General features: G+C 39.9%; 1 protein-coding gene across 1 annotated transcript; it reads right to left on the bottom strand.

The window, feature by feature from the left end:
* Nucleotides 1–717: 717 nt before the first annotated feature.
* On the bottom strand, nt 718–24,018 carry LOC307110082 (interferon-induced very large GTPase 1-like). The gene is made up of 2 exons (XM_079789132.1): nt 23,914–24,018; nt 718–8,279 (listed from the first exon to the last, which is right to left on the bottom strand). Coding segments are annotated over exons 1-2 (7,284 nt in total). The 5' UTR covers nt 23,915–24,018; the 3' UTR covers nt 718–996.
* Nucleotides 24,019–25,774: the final 1,756 nt, after the last annotated feature.

Raw genomic sequence — 25,774 nt, 5'->3', positions numbered from 1 at the left:
CTTTTTTTTTTTTAATTTAAGCGTGGCATGGGGAACTGCCAAGGTGACCAAGAAGATGAGGGTGATACTTACATGAGAAAAACAATAATTTAATTTATATTTTCTATATTTGCTTAGTAGTGTTTCCTGAATTGATATAGGCCCTGGTCAAGTCAAGTCTGTGTTATTATTTCCTAGAACAGGATATGTTTAAAAACCAGTATGCTTGGGAATCATCTTTCCATTAATATTTTTCCATTCAAGGGTTCGTAACTTTTTCTGAAGATTTCAGAGGCAATTTTAGCGTCCAGCCAAGAACTGTATATGCATTTGAAATGTTTAGATAGTTAATCTATAGAAATTTGTAACTATGTATAAAGTTTTTGATTTCCCTCTAGGCAGACAACTTTGTCTGGAACTTTATAAAACATTATATATTTTCAAATAAAAAGCATTCTGAATAATAGCTTAAATATGAAGTAGGAATTTTAAATAGATATTATTAGACTTTATTATATATTCATATATTTTAGCAATTTGTTTTTCAACCAGAAGGAACTGAGATAAAGAAAAAGGAAGTCCTTTTAACAACAAATCTTAAATTCTTTTTTAAATTCTTTATTGCTTAAAATATTACATATAGTATTACATATGTCTCCTTTTTCCCCTCATTGACCAGTCCCTGACCTCCCGCATTCCCAAGCACATGCCCTCATCCCTCCCCCCTGGTGTCTGTGTCTATTGGTTATGCTTATATGCATGCATACAAGTACTTTGGTTGATCTCTTATCTGACCTCCACCTCCCCAAGGCCTTCCCCTGCCTTTCCTCTGAAGTTTGACAGTCTGTTCAATGCTTCTGTGTCTTACATTATTGAAATGTTAATTGATTTATTCTTAGCCGTCTCATTTGAAAAAATGGAAATAAAGTTTCTCATTGTGAGGAGGAGGTATTTTCAGTTTGTTCAGGTACTGTGACTCTTGTTTAGATTCTGGTATTCTTTTGTGGGCATTGAGTATTATTGCTTTTTCAAGTCATCAAGCACATTTTGCTTTGTGATTTTGGTCCATGCCCGAGGGATTTTAGCTTTACCTGTAAATTTTTTCTGGTATTTTTCTTCTAGGTTTGATCTGAAGTGACAGACAAACCATTGCCAATATGTCTGGGTGGATGTGTCTGGGGTAATGCTCCACGTGGCATATTCCCCTCCTGCCTCTCGGTATTTCTTATATGGGATTTTACGACCATCCTTCAAAATAAATAAACAATCACTTGAAACCAAACTAGTACAGGAGTCAATAACAAAATCGTCTGTGTTAACCCATTGGCCTCCACGGATAGCCGAAGGACGGTGGAAAGGAACACTGTGGTCTCCGTCATGCTTAGGGATTGTGTTTGTACAAATTGCTCCACAGAAGGGACACTGTTTCCAGCAGCCACAGAGATGTTCAAAGAGCATTTTCTGGATTTCAGGAACCTTGTCTTCTATAGGCTTAGCCAAATATATCATTTCTACTGTGATCATTAATTCATCCAAAGGTTCACTCATGGCTTCTTTGAGAAACTCAATATCTTCTAATTCCTGGTGTTCAATGCTTATCAAGTCTTTTCGTGGAAAGTTCAAGTTACTCCCCAGGTGATCACAGAACAAATCCAACCACCCAGACACAGTGCTGCTTTTATCTTTGGCTATTGCTGTGGATTCATGAATAGCTGAGAGGATGGCATTCTTGATATCACCAATACTTATTTTTAAAATAGTCTTTATTTGGTTATTTTGTTTTGAATAATATCTTTTAATATGGGTTTGAATGTAATTCCTAAAAAATGATTCTGGGTTATGAAGGTAATTCCAATAATCATCAAAATTTTCATTTTCTGCCAGGGAGATAAGAATGTGTTTCTCAAGGTTAGCCCTGTTTGCATTGAATTCTGGGCATGTAGCTCGCATGTTGCCAGCAATATTAAGGGTCATTTTTCCCAAAATCATGTCAGAGACAGCAGGAGTGAGTTTTTCCCACAGAAAATCAACAAATGCTGTGACTGAGGTTGCTCCTTGACAAGAGATCTTAAAACTCCTGAGGAAATCATCTTTCTTGCTTTCCAAATAACTTACAGGATCATTTGCTCTTTGGAATGCCCTATGCATCTCCTTAAAAGTCTCAGATGCTCTTTGAAATAAACACAAAGATAAGTCAATTTTGTACTTACTTGTAAATGTGTATCTGTCTTCAGTGGGTGCAGATTTCACCTCATCTTCTATTATTCTCAGGATTTCATGGAAATAATTTCTATCGTAATCACATTGTTGCCTCTGAAGGGTTTTAATAGTTTCAGTATATATTGAAACAATGTGGTCAGTAGTCCTATTTATGGACTCTTGATCATGTACTTCTAAGTTCCTTGTTAATACGTACAACCTTTTGCTCATTTTGACATGTTCTTCATAATTGACTTCAAACACCTTTCTAGACTTTTCCTTCACTCTATTCACCACATCTTTCTCCTTCTTAAAATATTCCAAAAGGATGTCTTCATAATCCACATCAATGTTTGGCTCAGAGACTGGAGGGACAGTCAAGGACACACCATAGACCCATTTTTCCCAAACTTCATTGAATTTGAAATGCAGCTCTTCCTCACTCAATTCTTTGTCCTTTAGAGTTAAAGCCAATTCTCGGCTTCTTTCCAATAATTCCTTTTCATAACTTGACTTTTTGTTATCCAGTATTTCTTGATTCTTTTTATAACTGATAAGTCCCTCAGCTTTATTTTTGCTCTCAAAAATAAGTGCCTCTTTAAGGTTTATTAGTTTATTTTCAAAACTTGCTTTCCACTGAATCATTATTTCACTCTCTGGATCTTCATTAAAATATTTTTCCAGTTCTTGATTGATGGCTTTATATTTTTCAGTAACTGGAGCCTCAAGTGTGCTTATTGTCAGTTCCTGGATTTTGCCATTCTTAATCTGGTTGATGAGTTGGTTCTGCAAGGCTAGCATATGACTCCTTAGCTCCCAGGTCCAGTGGTTATACATGGTTTCCAATTTGCTCATGGCCATGACCTCTCTAGTGTTCCGAAAACTGAAAATAAAGTTCTCACTCACTAGGGCTCTCCACAAATCTTGGACTCCCAATTTCACATCTGATATCTTCATGATGCTGCCCCTAGACTCCTGTTTGGCAGCCCTAAGAATTCTGCTTTTCAGTTCCTGGACATTGTGGCTGTAGCGAGGATTGGGAGGGGCCATTGGGGGATTGCCATCCCAGAGGTGAGCAAAGTAGTAGACATGAGTATTGACATCAAATTTAATGACATCACCAAAGCGGGTTACATCTGAGCACTGTTCTTGCTCAGCTGCTGTTGCTGCCATTTCATCTAGCCTCTGCTCTAGCCTCCTCCTTCCTTCCATTGTTTGGTCTTTAGCTGTGACTTCCCCCACATTCTGATGGACAAAAAGGCAACTTGGGGAGATTTTTACTTGTTTCATCCTCATAAAGGCTTGAACCACTATTTCTAGAATATCTTGCATTTCTGATGGATTTTCTCCAAAAATATTGATCAGAGTCAAGTTTCCAAGTCCAATGACAAAGGTTGCCAACTCATTGTCACGATTTTTGGATTTATTGCTGAGTTGTGGGGCCCGAAGGCCTTCTGTGTCCACAACAAGCACAAAGTCAAAGCCCAGTTCCTCTCTGAATGTCTCCTCTACCTTTAGGAGCTGCATGTAGGCCCCCCGGGTACACCTCCCAGCACTGACAGTGAACTGCAGCCCAAAAAGTGCATTCAGCAGGGTGGACTTCCCTGAGCTCTGTAGGCCAAGGATAGAGAGAACAAACAGCCGTTTGTTTCCAAGTTTCTCAGAGACCTTGTCAAAAACAGCTCCCACCCATTTTACAGGCACATATGAAGCATCCCCATCCATCAGCTCAATGGGAATACCAGATATCATCAGATCTGCAGCAATCTGGGGAAGGGAGAGATAAAGGATATTTTTAGTGGGGGAAGCTTCGTCCAGAGCTTCATAGATCTGGCCAACTTCTCTGAGAAGTTGCTCAATTCCCAATGTACACTCATTAATCTCTTTGGAGATAGCTTCTATCTGTTTTTTCCATCGTTGGAGGTCAGTGCTCTTTGGTGCCTTTTGCTTTTCTGTTTGTATCAGTGACCACAAATTGTTTTTCTTTTCATTCAGTTGTTCCAAGTGTTCTGCAGTCAGTTTGTCCAAAAATACACTCAGCCACTGCAAAAAGTAGTGTGTGGTTTGAGTTTCAGAATGATTTTGGAGAATTTCAAGGACAGACTGCATCAAGTCATTGAGAGGAAAGGCTCTGGTCAACTGTTGACTCCGTATTCTTTGCTTTTCTGTCTCAATCTCACTCTTGTGTTGTTCAATGCTTCGATTCCCTTTTTCTCTTAGATGATAGAGTTCTTTGTCCATTTTACACCAAAGATGCCATAGGTGTCCCTGAAGGGGTAATAAGTTTTCCTTTACTTGAGATATATTAAGTTCTCTCAGTAGAGCTATTAGGACCTCTGCCTTTTCTTTGGCTTCCTTGCAGTTTCTCTGGTCTTCATCAATAAGGAATCCTTGCTTACGAGCTATTGGGGTACAGTCCTCTAAGCTGAGAACAGTGTCTGAGAGCTCCAGCAAGCGTCTGATTGTAGTAACAAGCTCCTCTGTTAATTCTGCTTCATTTCTGTTCCTGATTCCAATTACGACTTTTTGGCTAGAATTATTGTCCATGTTTTTCTCTTTGTTATCAACTAAACAGATCAAAGGTTTTGGAGACTGACACAGATCACTAATAATTTTTTGGTTTTCTTTATTGTTGTCAGAAGTTGACATGAGGACGACAATGAGAGAAGAGACCTCCTGCAAAAAGGTGAGTTGCTTCTTATGTTCCTTTGCATCTCCATGGAGATTGGTGAAGGTCACACAGTTGTAAAATCTGTCCTCGTCTTCCCCCCCAGGGCAGAACCAGCAGATTTCCACCACTCCCCCCATCAAGAGACAGTCTTTGGTGCTCCCTCGGCAATGGCGGTGGAAAAAGACATCATGTTTACGTTTACTGAGAAGACAGTTCATGATCTGAGATTTGGAAGCAGAGAAGCCATTTCCAACTCTTATAAAGGACACAATGGGGGTAGAGACATGACACATCTGCTTATTCTTATAATTGATCTTCTCCTCTCTTGGTGATTTCCTTGCTTCCTGCCAGCTCCTTCTAATTTGACTGAGAGACCAGAGAGAGAATTCAATTTGAGAATTGCAGGGATTAGGTATGAGAAGAGGGAGTGCAAACTGGCAAATGGAAAGTTTGGACAAAATATACTGTCTGGCAAAATCATCTGCACAGTGAAGAATTGCCATCTGAATATCCATAGGGTGAATATGGGGCCTAGGATTAGAGGGTGAAGGGTTAATTGGAGTATCCCTGTCTTCAAACAAGTATTTATATGGGTTAAAAGCCTCATTGTCCTTATTGGAGGCACTTGGATTGACTTGATTCTGTATGTTTCCATCATCTCTGAAGACCAGGTATCTCACCCCATAATCCAGAACTTGTAGCTTCTGAAGGAAATATAAGGGAAACTCCCTTTCAGATCTGGGCTGGCTGTTGTACACAGAAGTCTTGTTGATCAGATGGAAGTTAGTTTTGCTCATCTTTTTTGGGTAGAAATGTTCTAAGCCTAGATTATGGAGTAAATCTAGGAAGGCTGTATCTTTAATGACTTCCCCTTTGATATTATCATTATCATGTGGTTCATGAGGTTCTTTCCTTTCATCGAAAATACTTTGCAGGTTTTTACTTATACCATCCATTTGTAATGAAGAGATGGTGGCATCATAGTTACCATCAATCAGCAATCTCAAGTCTTTCTCTAGGTTTTCCCAATCATAGTCTGCTCCAGGTTTGGAGAGGACATGGACAAGTTCTTTTGACAAAGATTGGCCCAGGAGACACTTTATTAATGCCAAGCGTTGTGTTTTCTCCTCTGGAGAAACAGCCATGACTCCAACAGTAGCTGTCAGACCTGTGAGCACCAGGAATGCCTGAGCTCTGTACGTGCAAATATTTTTGAGCTCCTGGTATTTATCTTGGGCAGTTTGCATTTCATGCAGTAGGAAATCTAATTCCTCACACCCCAGGAGATGCTGAAACTTATTGTTTACCACATGATACCCTGCACCAGCTGCAATGGAAAGTAGCAATAGCTGTGTGTCTGGCTGCTCTATTTTTTGGAGGTAATTCAAGAAGTAGCCAAGCGATAAACCGACCTCATAAGTGGCCTTTCTCTGAGCTTCCTCCACTTTTTCGGCAGGCCCAGATTTCGCCTTCACTTCCATGAGGTCATTCTTGGTTTCCTTTAAGATTTTAATTAGTTCAGAAAATTGGGAGATGTTGATGTGCTCTTGCACTGACTTTGGCTGGAAGACCCACTGCATGATAGAATGAGCCTGAGGAAAGTTATTCACTTGGTAGATGTGAGGATCCAAAAGGCTTAGCAACTGAGATTTAATAAACTTCGTTTCATAGATGGAAGAATTTTTGTAAAAGTTAACAGTGTTTACCAGAAAGTTCTGCAGACCCCAATCTGTGAGGCATATGTTAACCCAAGTGTCATAACTGTTTGTTTTTTTACACAATATTTGCATGAAATTGATCAGTTTTTTAAGCTGCTCTTCAGGGTCAGATACCTCCCAGGATTTCACATCCTCTAGGGAAACACCAGCCTCCTTCTCAGAACTCAGTAATTCTTCTGCATATTGGATCTGGGCAGTGATGCATGTCAGAGCTTTGTAGCTATCATTCAGTAAGCTAGCTACCTGACATGGATCCTTAAAATCACTTCTGTGGTTGGAGAGGATGATGTCCCAAATGGGCACCAGCTGAAGTCCCCGGTCGATGACACTCCAGGTTTGATTACTAGCAACTAGGCCAGCTTTCCATTGGAGGAAGCCACTTGCTTCTGGTGGGCCACCTGTCTGGGCCACAGATAATTGAACTTTGGTTTGGAGATTTTGGAAGGTTGTGCTTTGGGTGGAAGTTTCTGAACTAGAGTCTGACCCATCCACACCTGCAGCAACGTTCACTCCAAAGCCGCTGTAGCTGCCCCTTATGTAACCATTCAGGGCCTTTGCTGACTGCTGTTTTACTTCCTCCAGCTGCTCACTCCGGAAACCCTCTGTTATGGCTTTCCACCAGTAGATTCCTCCAAGGTGCAGAGGGCCCTGGTTGGCATGAGAGCCAAACCTGTGGAAGAATGCTTCAGTTCTGTGCCTCAGCAAGGGGATTTTGTCTGGGCCTGCAGGCTGACTCAGAAGGTCTTCAATGCATCTCAGTTCCTGGAGAGCAGCCTTGGAGAACTGGAGCTGATCCATGGGAAAGTGGCAGGAGGCAAGTGGGACATAGCTGAACTTGGTAGAGCAGAAATAGGAGTGCTCAGAACGTGATTGTTGGACTTCCTTGGATTCTGAATGTTTGATGTGGTCTGTACCAGCTTCCATGCTAAATCCCCAACCTCTGCCCTTGGCTGAGGAAATTACACTGAAGCCCAGCTTCTCTGTCATCTGAGTGAACTTGGATTCTTCTTGAGAAGATGTAAATTCCCTGGTTTCCATCCGTGTGCTGTGCTGAGGGCCAAAGAGTAAGAACTCCTTGGGAACACTGAGTAGCTCTTCTCTCATCTCTAGAAGGCTGCTGTGGGAGCTGGTTTTGTAAATTCCCTGCAGGGCCAGCCCTCCAGATGCCCATCTCACGAGTTCTCTATCTGGGAGGTTTTGCCTGTGAGACAGTGTCCCCTCCATGAGGTTGAGTTGTTCCTGCATGTGTTCCATCACCTCTCTTAAGGATTTTTTGGGGGATGGCCAGTACTCTTTTGGAATCTCCATTTCCTGTCTCAGTTCTGCCTCTTTTTTCTTCACTGCCTCTTCTTGTCGTTGCCTGCCTTCTGATTGCAAGACTCTTAGCTCCTGCAATGCCTGTTCTGCCTTCTTGTGCCGTTCCTTTATTATTTTTACCTGAGACTCCTGTAACTTTGAAAGGCTATTTGAGTTAAGTAGCTTCTCCAGGGCCCTTTTCTCCCAGGGATATTGTGCCTGGGATTTCAGCTTCTGGAGGTCTTCTTCTTCTATGTGTTGTAAGGCCTGTGCACTGGTCACACCCAGCTGTTCCTGCAGCTTTGGCAACCAGTACTCATCTGCCAGTCCTACTTCTACCAGCATCTCTTGGAGATCTTTCCCCCTTTTTCCTCTGATAAGGAGCTCATGAGAGAAGGAGTCTGCTGTGTCCATCACTGCAGAAAGAAAAGTCAGTTAGCCTCTGTCATGATCTTTAGAAGTGTCAGCCACCACAAAAAAAGGTAAGAGTACTAAAAATGTAAGTCTCCCCCCTGGCTGATGTGTTTAATGGTTAGAGCATTAGCCTGCACACCAAAGGTTCATAGGTTTGATTCATAAACCAGGGCTATACCAGGGTTGTGGGTTTGATCAATGCTCCCATTTGGGGTGGGAGGGGTGGTAGGCAACTGGTGGATGTGTCTATCTCACAGTGATGTTTCTCTCATTCTCTCTTTCTCTAACTCCCTTCTTTCCTCCCTCTTCTCTCTGTCCTTTCCTCTTCCTCTCTCCTTTCCTCCTTCCCTCCCTCTCTTTCACACTCTCAGAAAAGCAATGGAAATAATATCCTCAGTTGAAATTTAACAACAACAAAAGTATGCAAATCTTTAAGGCTTTCTCATCCTTTCATTTCATTGTTTTATAAAATATACTAGAAGCCTGAGGAGAAACCAAGATGGCAGCATAGGTAAACACATGAACTTGCTGCCTCGCAACAACCAGTTCAAAACTATAACTGAAAGACAAAACAGACATCATCCAGAACTACAGGAAGGCTGGCTGAGTGGAAATTCTACAACTAGAAGGAAAGGCTTTGCTGAAAGAAATTGAAAAAGTCACAAACAAGTGGAAGATATCTCATACTTGTGGATTAGAAGAATTAATACTGTTAAAATGTCCAGATCACTCAAAACCATCTATAGATTAAACACAATCCTTATCCTAAATCCAATGTCATTTTTTCACAGAAATATAAAATACAACTTTAAAATTTGTGTGGCCTCATAAAAACCCCCAAATGGTTAAACCATCCTGAGAAAGAAGAGCAAAGCCTGCTTACAATTCCTACTTTCAAATTATATTACAAAGCTATAGTAATTAAAACAGTATGGTATTGGTATAAAAATAGACACCCAGTCCAATGAAACAGCATAGAGAGCCAAGAATTAAACTTGTGCATAAGTGGTCAACTAACATTAGACATAGGAGTCAAGAACACTCAATAGAGAAAGGATTGTCTCTTCAATAAATGGTGTTGGAAAACTGGATAACAACATGTAGAAAAATGAATTGGGCCCCGATCTTACACCACTCACAAAAATGAACTCTAAATGGTGTAAGTTTTTAACATAAGACCTGATACTGTAAAACTTACAGAAGTAAACATGGAAAAGAAGCTCCTTGACATTGTTTGTCATAAATTTTTTTTTGATATAACTCCAAAACACAAGTAACAAAAGCAAAAATCAAGTGGAAGCCCAGCAAACTAAAAAGTTTCTGCACAGCAAGAGAAACAAACAAACAAAAAAGTTAGGGTAACATGCAGAATGGGAAAAATATTTGCAAACCTTAGATTGCATAAGGGGTTAATATACAAAATACAAAAATATAAAACTCCAAAATACAAAAATATGAAACTCCAAAAAATTAATTAAAAAATGGGCAGAGAAACAAAATAGACATTTTTCCAAAGAAGACATCCAAATGACCGAAGGTACATGAAAAGATGCTGAACATCACTGTTCATCAGGAAAATGCCAATGAAACCACAATGAGATATCACTTATTCCTGTCAGAATGGCTATTATTCAGAAGATGAGAGAACAAGTGCTGGCAAAGATGTTGAGAAAAGGGAACCCCGGTGTAATGCTGGTGGCAATAGAAATTCATTGGGCTCCTATGGAAAAGATTGTGGAGATCTTTCCAAAGAATTAAAATTGAACTACCATATGATCCAGCAACTTTACTTCTGGGTATATATCCTAGGAAGTGAACAGGATATTGAAGAGATGTATGCACTCCCATGTTCATTGCAGCATTATTCACAATAGCCAAGATTTTACACACACACACACACACACACACACACACACACACACACACGAATATTCTTAGTCTGTTGTGATATATTGCATTGCTTTTTAAATGTTGAACCATCTTTACATACCTGAGATAAATCCCACTTGGTTGTGGAAAATAATTCTCTTATAAGCATGATTAATTTCAATTTTCTAATATTTTCTTCATCATAGAAGAAAACCCCACCATTTGGAGAGCCAATCTAGGCTCAGTGATCTTGGCAAACACTGTTAGGTCCTCAGTTACCATCTATTCCAGTGGTATGCTGGAACCAGTCTGTACTGGCTCATGAGAACCATTTGCTAAATTTTCATGAATTTTGTAAGGCAATTATTAAGCACAGCCATTATGAAAAATAAACTATCTAAGAGTCACATCAGCAAATATAAACAGTAAATAGCTCTGAGGGCCCTTCCTTCCACTGCAACTACAAACAAGCAAATAAAACACACACACACACACACACATCAGATTCAACCTCATTGGAACTCTACAAAATTGTCAAAGGTGTATAGCAGCCAAATGACTATCAAGTGAAGAAAAAGGCAACTTAAAAGTGGTAGGGGAGTGTTGTGGCATTTTTACTTGCCCTTGGTGCCCATCCCCCCTCTTCCCCCGCCCTTTCCTTCTAGAGGTCTTGAAGATATCAACCCACATTTCCATTATGAAACTCTGGTTCTTGCTTCAAAAGGGAGAAGAGTCATCTTGTTCTATAAGAATTATATTTATCTATTTGTATATGATTGAGGCTGTCTGAGGACTGATATAAGGCACTTTGGCTTTGTTTTGCCTAACACAAAGCTTTCTTAGGGGAAAGCAGCCAAGTGAGGGCATTTCTTAAAAACAATGAAAGAGAAATGAACAACCCTTAGAGATTGAGGTTGAGACAAAGAATAGACTTGCTGGAAACCTGGGAGGAAAAACTGGGGAGAGAGATTTTGTGTGGAAGTAAGACATTAAAACTCTCCCTGTGTATAGTAATTTAGACAGTATTGTGCAAACTCAGAGCAGGATATGTACTTAGAACCATAAACTCTTCTCTCTAATAATCTTTAGGCTCAAGTGAAGGCTAAGGCAGAGTTGTAAATGGCTCCACTAAACATTGAAGGAATGCTGAACACTGAGCCGACAAGCAAAGGGTGTGTGTGTGTGTGTGTGTGTGTGTGTGTGTGTGTGTGGCAGGAGGGGAGGTGGGTGGGGGCGAAGGGAGCGATGGTGGGGGGCGGGGGGGTTGGTCTAGGCACTAAAAAAAAAATCTCTATCAACATGTGAACTTAGCATAAGTTAAAGAAAACACTTCAGAGATCACAAATAGTCTTTATAGAAAAAAGTAGAAAAGTCCCTAAACAAATAACCACACACACAGCAACCAAGATAAACAAACCTTGAGCATGAAGAAGAATATAACTTCCAGAGTTACCATATTATAGTTATTGAAAATCTTTATTTTTCCATAAGAAAATGAAAAGCATGTAAAAAAAAAACACACCACTAAAAATATGGCCCATTCCTGGAAAAAAATAACAGGAACTGTCCATGAGGAAGCAATTTACAGGAATGGAATTGTTTGGCATAGACTTTAGATTAACTGGCCTAAATAGAGCTCAAGGAAACCACTGACAGAGAGTTGGAGGACACCAGGGGAATGATGTCTCCAAATTAGTGACCATCAATAAAGAGATACAGTATGTAATAGCCAAGACCTGGAAATAGCCAAAGTGCCCATCAGTAAATGAGTGTTTAAAAAAGTAATGGTACATTTAAGCAATGGAGTACTAGGTGCCTGTAAAAAAAGGAGGAATTCGTATCCTTTGTGACAGCATGGATCCACCAAGAAATTATTATGCTAAGCAAAATAAGCCAGTCAGAGAAAGACAAATATCACGTGATCTCACTTATGAACAAAATAAACTGACAAACAAAATAGGACCAGAGGTATGGGTACCTGGAACAGTCTGACAGATCTCAGAGGGGAGAGGGGTGGTGGGTGGGAGAATGACTAGAAGAAATTCACTAAAGAACATATATGCATATATGCATAGCCCATGAGCACAGACAATAAAGTGAGGAAGACCTGTGGAGGGGGGTAGGGGATGGGTGGAGGTAGGCAAAGTGGGGGAAAAGGGAACATATCTGTAATAGTGTCAATAACAAAAATAGATTAATTAAAAAATGATAGTAGAAGAATATTATTTAGAAATATGATGTTAATCTTCAGAAAAAAATAGCTGAAAGAGAAATGGTTACTTCTGAGAAATAGTAAAGCAGTAGGTCAAAGGGACTCTGGCTTATTAAAATCATGAATCACTCAGGAAGAAAAAAGAAGCACCAAACAAATTCTGAATTTAAAAATTACAATAACTGAAATGAAGAATTTCAACATGTCAATGTAGAAACGTCCAAACTTGTAGAAAAATTTTATAAGAGTTTATTTGAGCCAAACTAATGACATGCAGGAAAGGAATATCTCAGTGCTCCCTTGAGAGCGGTTATGCTTCCAAGGGAATGAAAAAAGGGATTACTCTCACATTTATTTTTTAAATATACATTTTATTGATTTTCAGAGAGGAAGAGAGAGGTAGAAACATCAATGATGAGAGAGAATCATTGATTGCTGCCTCCTGCACACCCTCTACTGGGGATCTAGCCCACAACCCAGGCATGTGCCCTTGACTGGAATCGAACAGGGGACCTTTAATTCAAAGGCTGATGCTCTGTCCACTGAGCAAAACTGGCTAGGGCTACTCTGGCATTTCAAAGGTATGTTAACCTAGGTGCGCAAGAACAATGGATAGGGCTTGCCTTTTACTAAAGAAATTATAGGCTTGGGGCATGATTTCCCACCATGACCTGCTCAGGTAGGAATTTATGATCAGATCACCTTGTGAGGATACTTTCAGTGTCTGGTTTATTACAGACCTCTTTTTCACTCAAAAATATCAGAGCAGGCAGAATTGAAAACCATAAACGCTGATGATAGGTGAATTGAAATTATTTAGTCTGAGGAACAGAAAGACAAAAGAATGAAGAAAAGTGAAGAGAGCGCATGACACCTGTGGGATACTGTGACTCTTACAACATACATAATGGGAGGACCGTAAGGAGAGGAGAGGGATAAAGGGATGTGGAACAATTTTCAAGAAGCAATGGCCAAAAAGTCATAATTTGATAAAATACATGAATCTATACATTCAAGAATGTCAGTGAACTCTAGCAAGAACAAACACAACAAATCCACACTGTCTCACATTATAATAAAACTTTTGAAACAAGGAGAGACAAGAGAGAATTTTGAAAGCAGCAGAATAGATGTGACTTGTCATGTACAAGGGAAAAGCCTCAAAAGAAAAAAAAAGCAGGTTTGTAAGCAGATACCATAGAGACCAAAAGATAGTGAAATGACATATTTACAGTACTGAAAAAAAAGACTCTTAGCTAATAATCCTATATCTGGCAAAAATGAAGGAGAAATAAAGACTTTCTCAGGTAAGCAAATGCTGATGGACTCCATAATTAATAGATAGATCCTACAGAAAATGCTAAAGGTAGTCCTTCTGTTGAAATAAATGGACACGAGATAGTAACTAGAAGCCATAAGAAGAAATAACACAAGTAAAGGTAACCATTTAGGAAAATATAAGCCAATATTACTGCATTTTTGGTTTGTGACCCCCTTTTCTTTCCAATTTGATTGAAAAAACAAATACATAAAGAAATAATTATAAATCTATATTAAATGGGCACATAACTTATAAAGATGTAATTTTTGGCACAACACAAAAGGGGAAGGATGGAGCAGTGTAGCATCAGAATTTTTGTATACCTATGAGAGCTAATGTGGTGTTAATTCAAAAGTAGATTATTATAAGGTTAAGAGGTTAATATGTAAACTCCAGGGCAACTGATACTAAAATAAGTAAAAAATATACAGAAAAAGAAATTAAAAAGGAATCAAAATGATATTTCATTTAAAAAACTAAGAAGGCTGTAATAGAAGAATTGGGGGGGGGGTGGCGCGGAATATGTGATGTAAAAAAGCCAAACAAAATGCCAGAAATAAGTCCTTCTTTTATAGTATTTGCTTTCATGTAAATGGATTAAACTCTCCTATTAAAAGGTAAAGATTATCATAATGGATTAATATGATTACCTTTTATAATGAACAACATAAACTGATGAACAAAAACAGATCCAGAGACAGAGAATCATTGATCAAACCGTCAAAGCTCAGAGGGAAGGTAGGGGAGGGTGGGGTAATGGGGAGAGATCAATCAAAGGGCTTATATGCATGCATATAAACCTGACCAATGGACATAGACACCAGGGGGGTGAGGGCATGAGCAGGGGTGGGGGGGGGGAATGGACAATGGGGGGATAAGGACACATATGTAATACCTTAATCAATAAAGAAAAAAACACCAACGATTACCTTTTGATCTTTCTGAGGTTTTAGCAAAAGACTCTAAAGTTATACCCAGAAGAGATTTATCATAGTGAATCTCTTAATTCTGTTGTATTTTTCTTTTATAGGGAGCCTGAGAAAGTTCATAATTATGAGGCTTTGGTTTCTTTTCTTCAATAATTCTTTCTTCAAATTATCTTCCTCCTGTCAAATGTTATCAAAAGCAGCAAGAAGAAACCAGGAGGCACTTTTAACACTTCCCTTGGAAGTTTACTCATATATACCACCAATTTGTAAGTTTTGCTTTGTACATAACTCCAGCACATAATTTGGTAAGCTTTCTGCCACTACATAACAAGAATCATTTTCTTTCTCTTTCCTATAACTCTCACTGTAGCATTCTTGAAGTCAAGTTTTCTTCTAACTGCCTATTCAAGGCAATTTGGGCTTTCTCTGTCATGCTCTTTAAAGTTCTTCTAGTCTCTGCTCACTTGCCTGATTCTAAAGCTGTTCTCATGTTTTTAGGTATTCCTTATAGCACCCTACTTCTAAGTACCAAATCTGTGTTATTCTAATATTGTTATACTAGTGTTCCCGTTGCAGGAAAAATCCTGCAATAGGGTTTCCTGCTGCACTCTACCCCACCCTGCTTGCTCTCCTCCCTTGTCCCCCGCCCCGCGTTCTCCGCCAGCCACCCTGCTTTTCTAACTTCTCCGCCAGCCCGCTCTCCTTCCTTCTTCCCTGGCCCCGCCTCCGCTCCTCCCTTCTCCTCCCCCCGGCTTGCTTGCTTCTCTGCAGCTTTGCTCCCTTCTGCAGCTCTTGGCTTCTTTCTAGGCTGTCTCGATATGCAAATTAGCCGCCATATTTGTTGGGATAATTTGCATATTCATCCTGATTGGTTGGTGGGCGTGGCTTGGTTGGTGGGCGTGGCTTGGGTGTAGCTAAGGTGCGGTCAATTTGCATATTTGTCTATTATTAGATAGGATAACAGAATGCCAGGAAGTTAGCATTTTAACACACATATCACAGTTTCTGTCAGGAGTCTGGCATGGCTTAGCTGCATCCTCTGCTTAAGGCCGCAGAAGGCTGCAATGCAGGTGTTGACTTCTCATCCAGTCTCAACTGGAGAAAGGCTGCTTCCAAGCTTATAGATGTTGGCAGAATTCATTTCCTTGTGGTTTTCTTCTGGCTGTCATCTGGGGCTGCTCTCAGGAATTGTCTACAGTTCCTTGCTCCATATGCCTTCTCCAACAGGGCAGCTTACATCTTCAAGCCAGCAGGAGAGAAAATTATTGGACCTAGGAAGGGCCCAGTCTATCTTTAAGATCTCTAACTTATTAAGTCAAAGCCCAACAAGTGGTTAATTGGTTAATTCAAAATCAACTGACTTGGGAAAAGTATTGCATATGAAAAAAAAAAAAATCCCTTTACCTATTGGCTAGAAGCAAGGGGAGGGCATTATATTGGCTTGAATCCTGGAGCTACCATCATCTGTGTGCCAAGTTATAAAACACATAAAGTATTTTTCCCAGTGTTTTATCTTTTGTAAGAGCTCAAGAAATGTTAGCTCCTTCTATCTATTAACCTTTCTAAAGTCCCTGATGGAACCACAATCTCAGTTCTCAGTGTGATGTGGGACTTGGTGAGGTAAATCCCATTGAAGGGAAGGAGTACCTTAAGGAAGTTACCACCATGAAGCCATGGGAGAGTCTCATTCTAGGGATCACAGAATGTCTCACAATTTAGGAAAATCGGGATATAGGAGCTGTTATTGGGGACCTAGAAGAACTAAACAAAGAATTTATAAGTCATGAGTATTCAGATTGGGTTTCAGGGAGTTTTTCAGTGTAAAAGGGTAGAGTACAGAAAGTAATTAACAGATAACTATAGCTCTAAGAAGTATATCCCACTGAACCAAGTAGGTATGGCTATTATCTGGGAATACAAATAAACTTCAATCTATGTTTTGTCACCCCTATTTCAATGTTGAACTAGTATAAAGGACTTGAGGTTTAGGTGGCTAAGAAATAGTAGCTTGGTTATTCAAGACATGAAATTAATTTGGTGCCTCCACCTCTTTTCAGTGAGTGGAGATAAATTTGCTGAGATGATTTCTGTTTAAGATTGGCCTTGAAACCAAAGTAACCAAGAGAATGGCAAGTGTTTCTTGGAAAACATCAGAAAAGGGGACAAAGGGTGCTTGAATGGGATGAGTAAGGCCTGAGGACCAGAGGATTCTATAGGACTGGGAATGGAAATGTAAGAAAAACAGAAACTCCCAAGATAGAGTGGCTTTCTCCAATCTCCAGGAGACCATGAATATTGAAAGTGAAATGGCCGACTTGCCTCTGCAGGGAGCATAAATACTAGATTTTGGATTCCCAAATGTCAAATTATGATAAGGATTGGAAAGTTTGTAGTGGGAATAAAAGAAATGATCAAGACAGAATGACCTGAATTAAGGCCTTGCCTGCTTCCTTTAAACTTTATCTTGAAATGACATGCCACAGTTGCAGCCAAGGACCCCAATTCTGCAGGTTAACTATCTGAGCTAGTTTTCCATCTCCTGGTAATTGTGCCATGAATTAATAAGAAATATTAGTCATGAAGATTGCTGAAATCTGGAGAGTGACTTTTATCATGTTGGTATACACTTTTTTCTTCTAAGATTTAGGACTAAACCTTTTGAGCTAGAATTCTTAGGACTAAACCTTTTGAGCTAGAATTCTCAAGGGCATAGACAAAGACATATATGGAGGAAGGTAGACTTCATAATAATGATCTCCACTGGACAGCTGGGGAATCAGTGTGTGTTCCATTACACTATCAGGCTCTTCTCACTCTGCACTGTGCATGAATAAGCTCTCCGAGCACTGTGTAAGAGTTGGATGGATCCAAAGACATCCTTCAAGATCTTCTCTGGAGGTAGCTGGTAGACCTTTGATATGACCCAAGGAAAAAGATGATCCAGTAGTGATTTGGGAGCTCCAATTTTTACCCTAATGGACACCACTTTAGATCACCAAGCACACTGGAACAAGTTAGATTCTATGTTGACTAGAAAAAGTGTAATGCGGAAATCAATACATATATGTAGTCCTTCCTAAGAACTGAGCCCCCGGTAGTTATGGAGACTATTCAGATGATCTCTACTGAAGAATAAGGCAAAGGCCTTTGCTAGGTGTAGGTAGTTCCAGAAGACACTAATATTCTCCTCAGGAGGAAGTTACTTTTACAGTTAAGGAATATATTAGGAATCTTCCTCCCCACCCTCAGCAAGAGTGGGAAGAAATCCTTCGTGGTCCCATAAAAAGTCAACTTTGTCAGTTCCAGTAAGGATCTAATATCAGTCACAGAATTCCATCCTTGTTTAAGACTATGTTTTCTCTTTTTTATTGACTTACTAGAGGCCCAGTAAATGAAAATCCATGCATTCGGGGGGCAGAGAGGTCCCTCAGCCTGGCCTGTGCCCTCTTGCAGTCTGGGACCCATCGGGGGATGTCCACCTGCTGACTTAGGCCTGCTCCCTGGGGGATTGGGCCTAAGCTGGCAGTCAGACATCCCTCTGGCAGCCAGGGAGCCCTCAGGGTATGCCCAACTAAAAATTTAGGCCCACAGGGAGTGGGCCTAAGCCTTTAGTTGAATATCCTTAGTGCTGCAGAGGAGGTGGGAGAAGCTCCAGCCACCATGGCTGCACTTGCAGCCCTCAGCCCAGCTTGTGGCTGAGTGGAGCTTCCCCTGTGGAAGCACACTAACCAGTGCACATCATAATGACTGGTCATTCCCAGTTGTTCCACTGTTAGGGTCAATTTGCATATTACCCTTTCATTATATAGGATTCTCTAAGATAAATACATATAATAGTGTGTTTATCTAAGATCTATGTACCAGGCACTTGTTCTGATAGTTTCTAAAGGCAATAAACCATTCTTTGTAGTCTTGTGCACTTCAGAGCAATTGCAGGGGTTGTGTAAATGAAGAAGTAGAGAAGTGGGTGGTAGGAAGAAGGAAGAGGCAATGCAAAAAAAGGGCCCTTAATTCTTATGAACTTTACTGTTACCTATAGAGAATGACTTGTGTCCTGGAGGTAGATTATTTCCCCATACTTTAAAATGTTTGCAAGACTTATACAATGTTTTTTTTTTCCTCATAGCTTATCATTAAGTTTTATTCTATTTGACTGCCAAATTATGGAGTTAGATTCACAGCAGGCAGCAATTTATTCAAAGAAGGCAAAATTGCAGGAAATTAATGGAGGTGTTAAGTATTGTAATGTCTTCACTCTTCTGCCTGATATGACTAGATTTGGATTTAAGCCAATTTAAATTAAAAGTATTGGTAGGGTCAGAAATAGAATATATTGGGATGTGCTACAATTATAAGAAATATTAATCATGCTCTGCTAACCATGATGGTTCTGTTCTGGTTAGAGAAAGCACATTCTAACCTCATTGAGCATTGTATGTCCTGGGACATGGGAGCTAACATTGGAATGCAGTCTGTCCTCCTTCTGAGAACTGCCTATCATTATGGAAAGGTTTACAACCTCATGGCACCTAGTCCTGGAGGCCTCTGCTCTTTACACCCCCCAGCCCCTATTACCTGTAATCTGGTCCCAGGGTGCCCAGAGACACCTGCTCTCTGTGACTTACCCCCGCCCCCCAGCCTCCATGATTTGTAGCCTGTAATGATTATCCATGCCCACTTTTTCATAACTGTAATTCCTACTTTCCCATTGAATCTTGTCCTTCTATCCAATATAAGCAGCTGGCTTATGGTGGGGTGCAGACCAGATTTTTGTGGATGACCTGCTGCTCTCCCATAATTCTGGCAATATTGAAATAAATGCTCATATATGATTCAACCCCATCTCTGCTTAATTGGCTGAAGTAGTGACAGGCAGCCTGGACCCCTTGGTAGTCCAGTTACAGAATGAGTTAATATTTCCAAGTGTTTGTTCTTAGTCTTTATTTTGCATAATTATCTCCTGAGGACACCTTACAAATGTGGATTTCCAGCCCCACTCACAGAGATTCTGAGATGAGAAATCTAGCTCATTGCTAAGGAATTGTCATTTTTGTAAATACACCAAATTTCATTTTATAAATTGAGTCAAGTGGTCAATTACATTAAAGGAAACCCCACTAACTCTAAGAAGACATATTTAATGGAGAAAATGTGGGAGTGAAAAAAATAAGTTTGGCTGACATAACATTACTGTGTTTCTTTATTGTTTCCAGTAGTCTTTTGGTGGAGTATTTAGGGTTCTCTATATACAGAATCATGTCATCTGCAAACAGTGACAGGTTTACTTCTTTATTCCCAACATGGATGCCTTTTATTTCTTTTTCTTGCCAGATTGCTCTGGCTAAGACTTCTATTACTATGTTGAATATTATTTGTGAGAGTGGGCATGCTTGTCCTGCTCCTGATATTAGAGCAGTGGTCGGCAAACTCATTAGTCAACAGAGCGGCAAACTGCGGCTCGCGAGCCACATGCAGCTCGCGAGCCACAGTTTGCTGACCACTGTATTAGAGAAAGAGATTTCAGTTTTTCACCATTGAGTATGGTTTGTCATATATGACCTTTATTATGTTAAGGCACTTTTCTTCTATAACATTTTATTGAGTGTTTTAATCATAAAATGGATGTATTTTGTCAAATGCTATTTCTATATTGATGTGATCCTATGATTTTTATCTTTTGTTTTGCTAATGTGGTATATAATAATGATTGATTTGGGGAATCCATTTTTGACAAAGAAGCAAAAAACATACAATTGAAGTTTCATCAATAAATGCTGTTGGGAAAACTGAAAAGCCACATGTAAAAGAATGAAATGAGACCACTATCTGATACCATACAAAAATTAACTCAAAAGAGAATTCAATGTAATACCTAAAACAATAAAATACATAGAAAAAAACATAGGCATATAGATCAATGGAACAGAACAAAAAAATACAGAGATTGACCCACATCATTATGGTAATTAATATTTGACAAAGGAGGCAAGAACATACAATAGAGTAAAGACAGTCTCTTAAAATAATGGTATTGGGAAAATCTGACAGGTACATGCAAAATGTGAAATTGAATCAACATCTTACATCATGCACAAGAATAAACTCAAATAAAATAATGTAACTTGTGAAACCATAAAAATCTAAATAAAACATAGGCAGCAAAATATTAGACATCCCACACAGCAGAATTTTCAGAAACATCTCCTAGGGCAAGAAAAACAAAGCAAAAAATAAACAAGTGGGACTACATCAAATTAAAAGTTTCTGCATGGCAAAAGAAACCATTTTCAAAATATAAAGGGAACCCACTGTATGGGAGAACATATTTGCCAATGATACATTGGATAAGGGGTTAATTTCCAAAATACATATAGAATTCATACAACTCAACAAAAGGAAGATATACAATTAAACAATAGGCAAAGGACCTAAATAGACACTTCTCCAAAGAGACATGAAAACGTGCTTACTGTCACTAATCATTAGAGAGATGCAAATTAAAATGACAATGAGGGATCACTTCACACCTGCCAGAATGGCTACTATCAACATATCAACAAACAACATGTGTGGCAAGAATGTGAGAAAAACGGAACCTTAGTACACTGCTGGTGGGAATGCAGATGAGTGCAGCCACTATGGAAAACAGTATAGAGGTGTCTGAAAAAATTAAAAAATTGAACTGCCATTTGACCCAGAGATCCCACTTTTAGGAATATATAAAAAAAATCATGAAACATCAGTCAGAACAAATACATATGCACCCCTATGTTCATAGCAGCATTATTTACAATACCTAAGATTTGGAAACAACCCAAGTACCCATCAGCAGATGTGTGGATAAAAAAACTGTGGTACATTTACACCAGGAAATACTATGCAGCAGTAAAAAAGGTTTTCTTACCCTTTCACAGATAGCATAGATGGACCTGGAGATTATTATGCTTAGTGAAATAAGCCAGTCAGAGGAAGACAAATACCACATGATCTCAGTAATATGTGGAATCTAATGAACAAAATAAACAGACATGCAAAAAAGAACCAACAGAGGTCAGAGGGGATGAGAGTGAGGGTGGGTACTGTATAAAAGATAGGAAAGATAGTAGCCAAAGAATATATATACATAGCCCGTCGACACAGATAACAGAGTGGTGAAGGCCAGGATACGGGTGGCTGGGCCTGGGTAGAGGAGAAAAAGGAGGAGAAAATGGAGGACATCTGTAATAGTGTCAACAATTAAAAAACACAAAACAAAAAACAAAAAAACTGATCATTAAAAGCCAAACTAAAGAATAAAATATAATATCTGTGATGCTTTTCTCATCTGTGTCTTTTTTTCCCTAGCTCCCTGCCTCCTCAAATTCATCTGCTCCCTGATCGCAGATATGTCTCGGGTGACTGTAAACCAGCTCCTGCTCCATCCCTACACTCGGCTGCCCCTCAGCCAGCCTCTGCCTGACCCTGGCTTTTAACATCCCCCACCCTCTTCGCCCCTGGTCAGCAGGAAGTAGCCAGGATGATTTCGGCGCCCCCTATCACCAAAAAGGCTGGGGATATTAGGTCGAGGCAGGGGGGAAGTCCACAGCCATGCAAGCATCTGCAAGGTAGATGGTGACAAAGATAACTGGCACCTTCCCAGACCCTTGCCAGCCTTCCCAGACCCCTGCCTGAGGCAGGAATTCCACACCTCTCATGCTCTCCACCCTCCCCTCACTAAACAGCTGTATAAAGGAAATACCTAAGCCCCCTTTTTGGAGAGAACTCCCCTGGCCCACTCTCAGACCAGTGAGTTTCGCCCGGGAGCGCAAGATTAAAACCTCCCCCGCCTTTCCATGGCCTGGACTCTGTGTCTTGTTTCCTGCATCGCAAACCTTTCACAAACATTTGCTCTTATCATTCTATGCATTGTTTTTCTCCCCTTTGAAGCTCCAGACTCCTACACCCTTCTCCTTAGCTCAAGATGGTGTATGAGCTTCAATTGCCTGACTGCCTTTGAGTTCTCAGGTGTTTTGAGGGCCTCTGTATATATGTAATTATATTTGGTTTTCTCCTGTTAATGTGTTTTATATCAATTTAATTATTAGACCAGTCAATAAAACTGGAAGGGAAGAAGGGAGTGTAATATGTCTCCAGCAGTAAAGGATCTGGAACATGTTGGACTCTCTTTTTAACCCTCTGTCACTGTTTAACTCTGTAACCTCAGGTTTGCTGATGACCCAGAAATCTGGAAAGCCATCCAAAGTCATGTCTCCAGGAAGGAGGTTAATGAAGGTACAGAGTGTGGTTGTTACCTGTTAACATGGAAATGCACTGTTCTTTTTGGTGATCTATGTGACTACCCACCATATGCTTTCACTGTTAACCCCCATAGAGAAGAGATCCTGTCCTTGGAGGGTGTGGATTTATTCTCTGCCAGCCACCACTGGGAGCAAGCAACTGCTTTGCCTGTGTATGTACGATTCTCCTATTAAAACTCTAATGAATTTGAATAAGGCTACAGGTCAGTTCTTCAGAATCAAACCTGAATTTTGACTTTGGGGATTTCCCCTAACACATGGCTTACTGCACAGAAGCACCCTGACCCATATGACTTAGAGATAAGCCTCACCCATGTCCCTTTTCACTTATAATGAGGCCAGACCTTTTAATTATTATTTTTTGTCTCAATAAAGATGAACTGAGCTGTTTGCTTCCACTAATCAATCACAATAAAATGCTGTAAGAAACCTTAATTCAGCTTCCCTCCTTTCTCCTGTCCTCTGAACTTTGACCCACCTTCCTGCTGATCCAGTCAACCACTCTTCCTTATAGATCCTGCCTAACAGTCAGCAAACCTCAGGGGAAAACGTTCCCTGATTACCCCACTCCCTCCACACCTGTTCTTCCCAGCAAAACCTTTTTGATCCTTCCCTGTGAAGACAATTCCTTTCTTCGTGGCCTGTGAGATGCTTGCAGCTCCATGGCTAGGTTGTTTTCCAATCACAATCATCTCCTTCCCTTACTGCAATAATCCTGTCAAATGAAATCTCTTTTTACTGGTCTAGATTTATTTTTATTTGATTATATAGATTGCCAAATTGTTTCACTGTCTGTTTTATCATTTACTTCCTTTTACCCAGATTGGGAGCTGTTTTCTGTGTGTTTGTTTTGGAACAATGACTATGCCAGATTCATGTATTGTTCCTAGCATGTCTTAATCTGTGGTTTCTCTGACTGTTCTCTATGGCTATTTCCATAAATTTTTGTTTCTATTTTAGTTCTTGAGTGTGTCTTTGTCCACCCCATTTTCCTCCTTCTTCACTTACTTGTCTCCTTGAGATCAATCTCCGGTCTTCAGATCATTCCAGAGAACCCTGCATGGAGAGAAGGTTCCTTCCCAGAGTCTGGTAAACTGCTGACTCTGACCTCCAGCTGAGAGAGGCTGTGGCTGTGGTGGAGGTGCCTGAATTTATATACCAAGAAGGAAGTAAAAAAAGTGGTTTCACTTTTGGTTTTGCTGGTTGTTATTTTTGTGAAAAGCCAAGGCCAGCGTGGCTTTCGGGTTCAAAGGCTTGGAGAAAGAGCTGATGAACAAATTGATACACAAGACAAGAGATATTAATTTTGAAATTATGGGGGAGGCCAGGGCAAACTCAACTCTAGCAGTCAAGTTCCACTGAGTCTCTGATCCCAGCTGCTTTTATTTACTAGAATACACAATTGCCTTTTAGGAATGCAAACAGACATATCAATGGTAATGTTCAGTAAACAGTAAGATTCTCAGGTTGTGGGGAGTTTGCTTTAGGCCACTGAGTCAGCAGTAGGGAATAAAATGTAAATTCACTCTGTGAATATCAACGGAGTCCAAAGAGCTTTCTGCTGGACTTATCACATTTATATTAATTACTGTTTATCTTGGTTTCCAGCATATTTTTTTTTCTAAAAAATCAGCTGACTAAAAGGAATTCTATTTATTTTTATTGCAATTTTTGTGTTTTAAAATTATTGTAACTAAAAGACTAATTAATTGTGTGTGTGTGTGTGTGTGTGTGTGTGTGTGTGTGTGTGTGAACCAAGAAGGTTAGGGTGAACACAAGATTAAAAAAACACACATCACAAACAAGATAGAGATAGAATTTGGGAGGAGACATGGGCACAATTTGCAGATCAGTGATTTCCTCAGGAAAGTGTTTTAACTGCTTTGCTGTTCTAATTCTCATGTAACCTAAGGACAAAGGGAGAAGCATGCTCCCAGTGCTAATGAAATCTGTTAGCTTTTATTTCCAGGAAAGAACTTTTATGCTAGAATTAGTTTCAAGTCTTGAAGCTCTGTATAGTTTGAAAATGAACAAACCTTCCAATATTTTATTACCTGATTTGGATGATCCAACTCAAAGGTTTGCTAAGCTCTTAAAGGTGTGTTGTGTAAAAATCTAAAGAACACATTCTGTGTTTATGGAGAGAAAGGGAGAATTTTACTCTTCTGTATCCTTCATATTAGAGTTTTCTAGTAATATTATTTCTGACAGTTGGCCCTCAAACTTAAACCCATGTAAAGCATTTTGCTTTATCATGTTTCTCTGAATATAATGCATAACCAGTGGCCCCTGTCCTAATGTTCTTTTATTTCAAACTTTCATGATTTGATGCACAGGTATTCTTCAGGTGAACTTCATACTCATTCTTTTCAGTTCCTCCAGAAATCCTACCCACATCTCTTTTCCTACTGTTTCCCTGAGATAGGAGCATTGGTGTTTTCTTTCTTTAATTTTCAGTTACAGTTGACATTAAATATTATTTTAGTTTGAGCTATACAGCATTGTGGTTAGACAATTACATAATTTAGGAAATGATCCCCCTGATAATTTAAGTACCCACCTGGCACCATAAATCTTTATTATAATACTAGAAGCCCGGTGCACAAAATTCGTGCACGGCGGGGGGTTGTCCCTCAACCCAGCCTGTACCCTCTCCAATCTGGGACTCCTGGAGGGATGTCCGACTGCCCGTTTAGGCCCGATCCCACCAGGGATCCTAAACGGGCAGTCGGACATCCCTCTAACAATCCAGGACTGCTGGCTCCCAACTGCTTGCCTGCCTGCCTTCCTGATTGCCCCTAACCGCTTCTGCCTGCCAGCCTGATCACCCCCTAACCACTCCGCTGCCATCCTGGTTGATGCTTAACTG

Source organism: Cnephaeus nilssonii, assembly GCF_951640355.1.
Source record: "Cnephaeus nilssonii genome assembly, chromosome: 13".
In the NCBI taxonomy this organism is placed as follows: domain Eukaryota; kingdom Metazoa; phylum Chordata; class Mammalia; order Chiroptera; family Vespertilionidae; genus Cnephaeus; species Cnephaeus nilssonii.
This window is presented reverse-complemented; position numbering and strand designations above follow the sequence as displayed.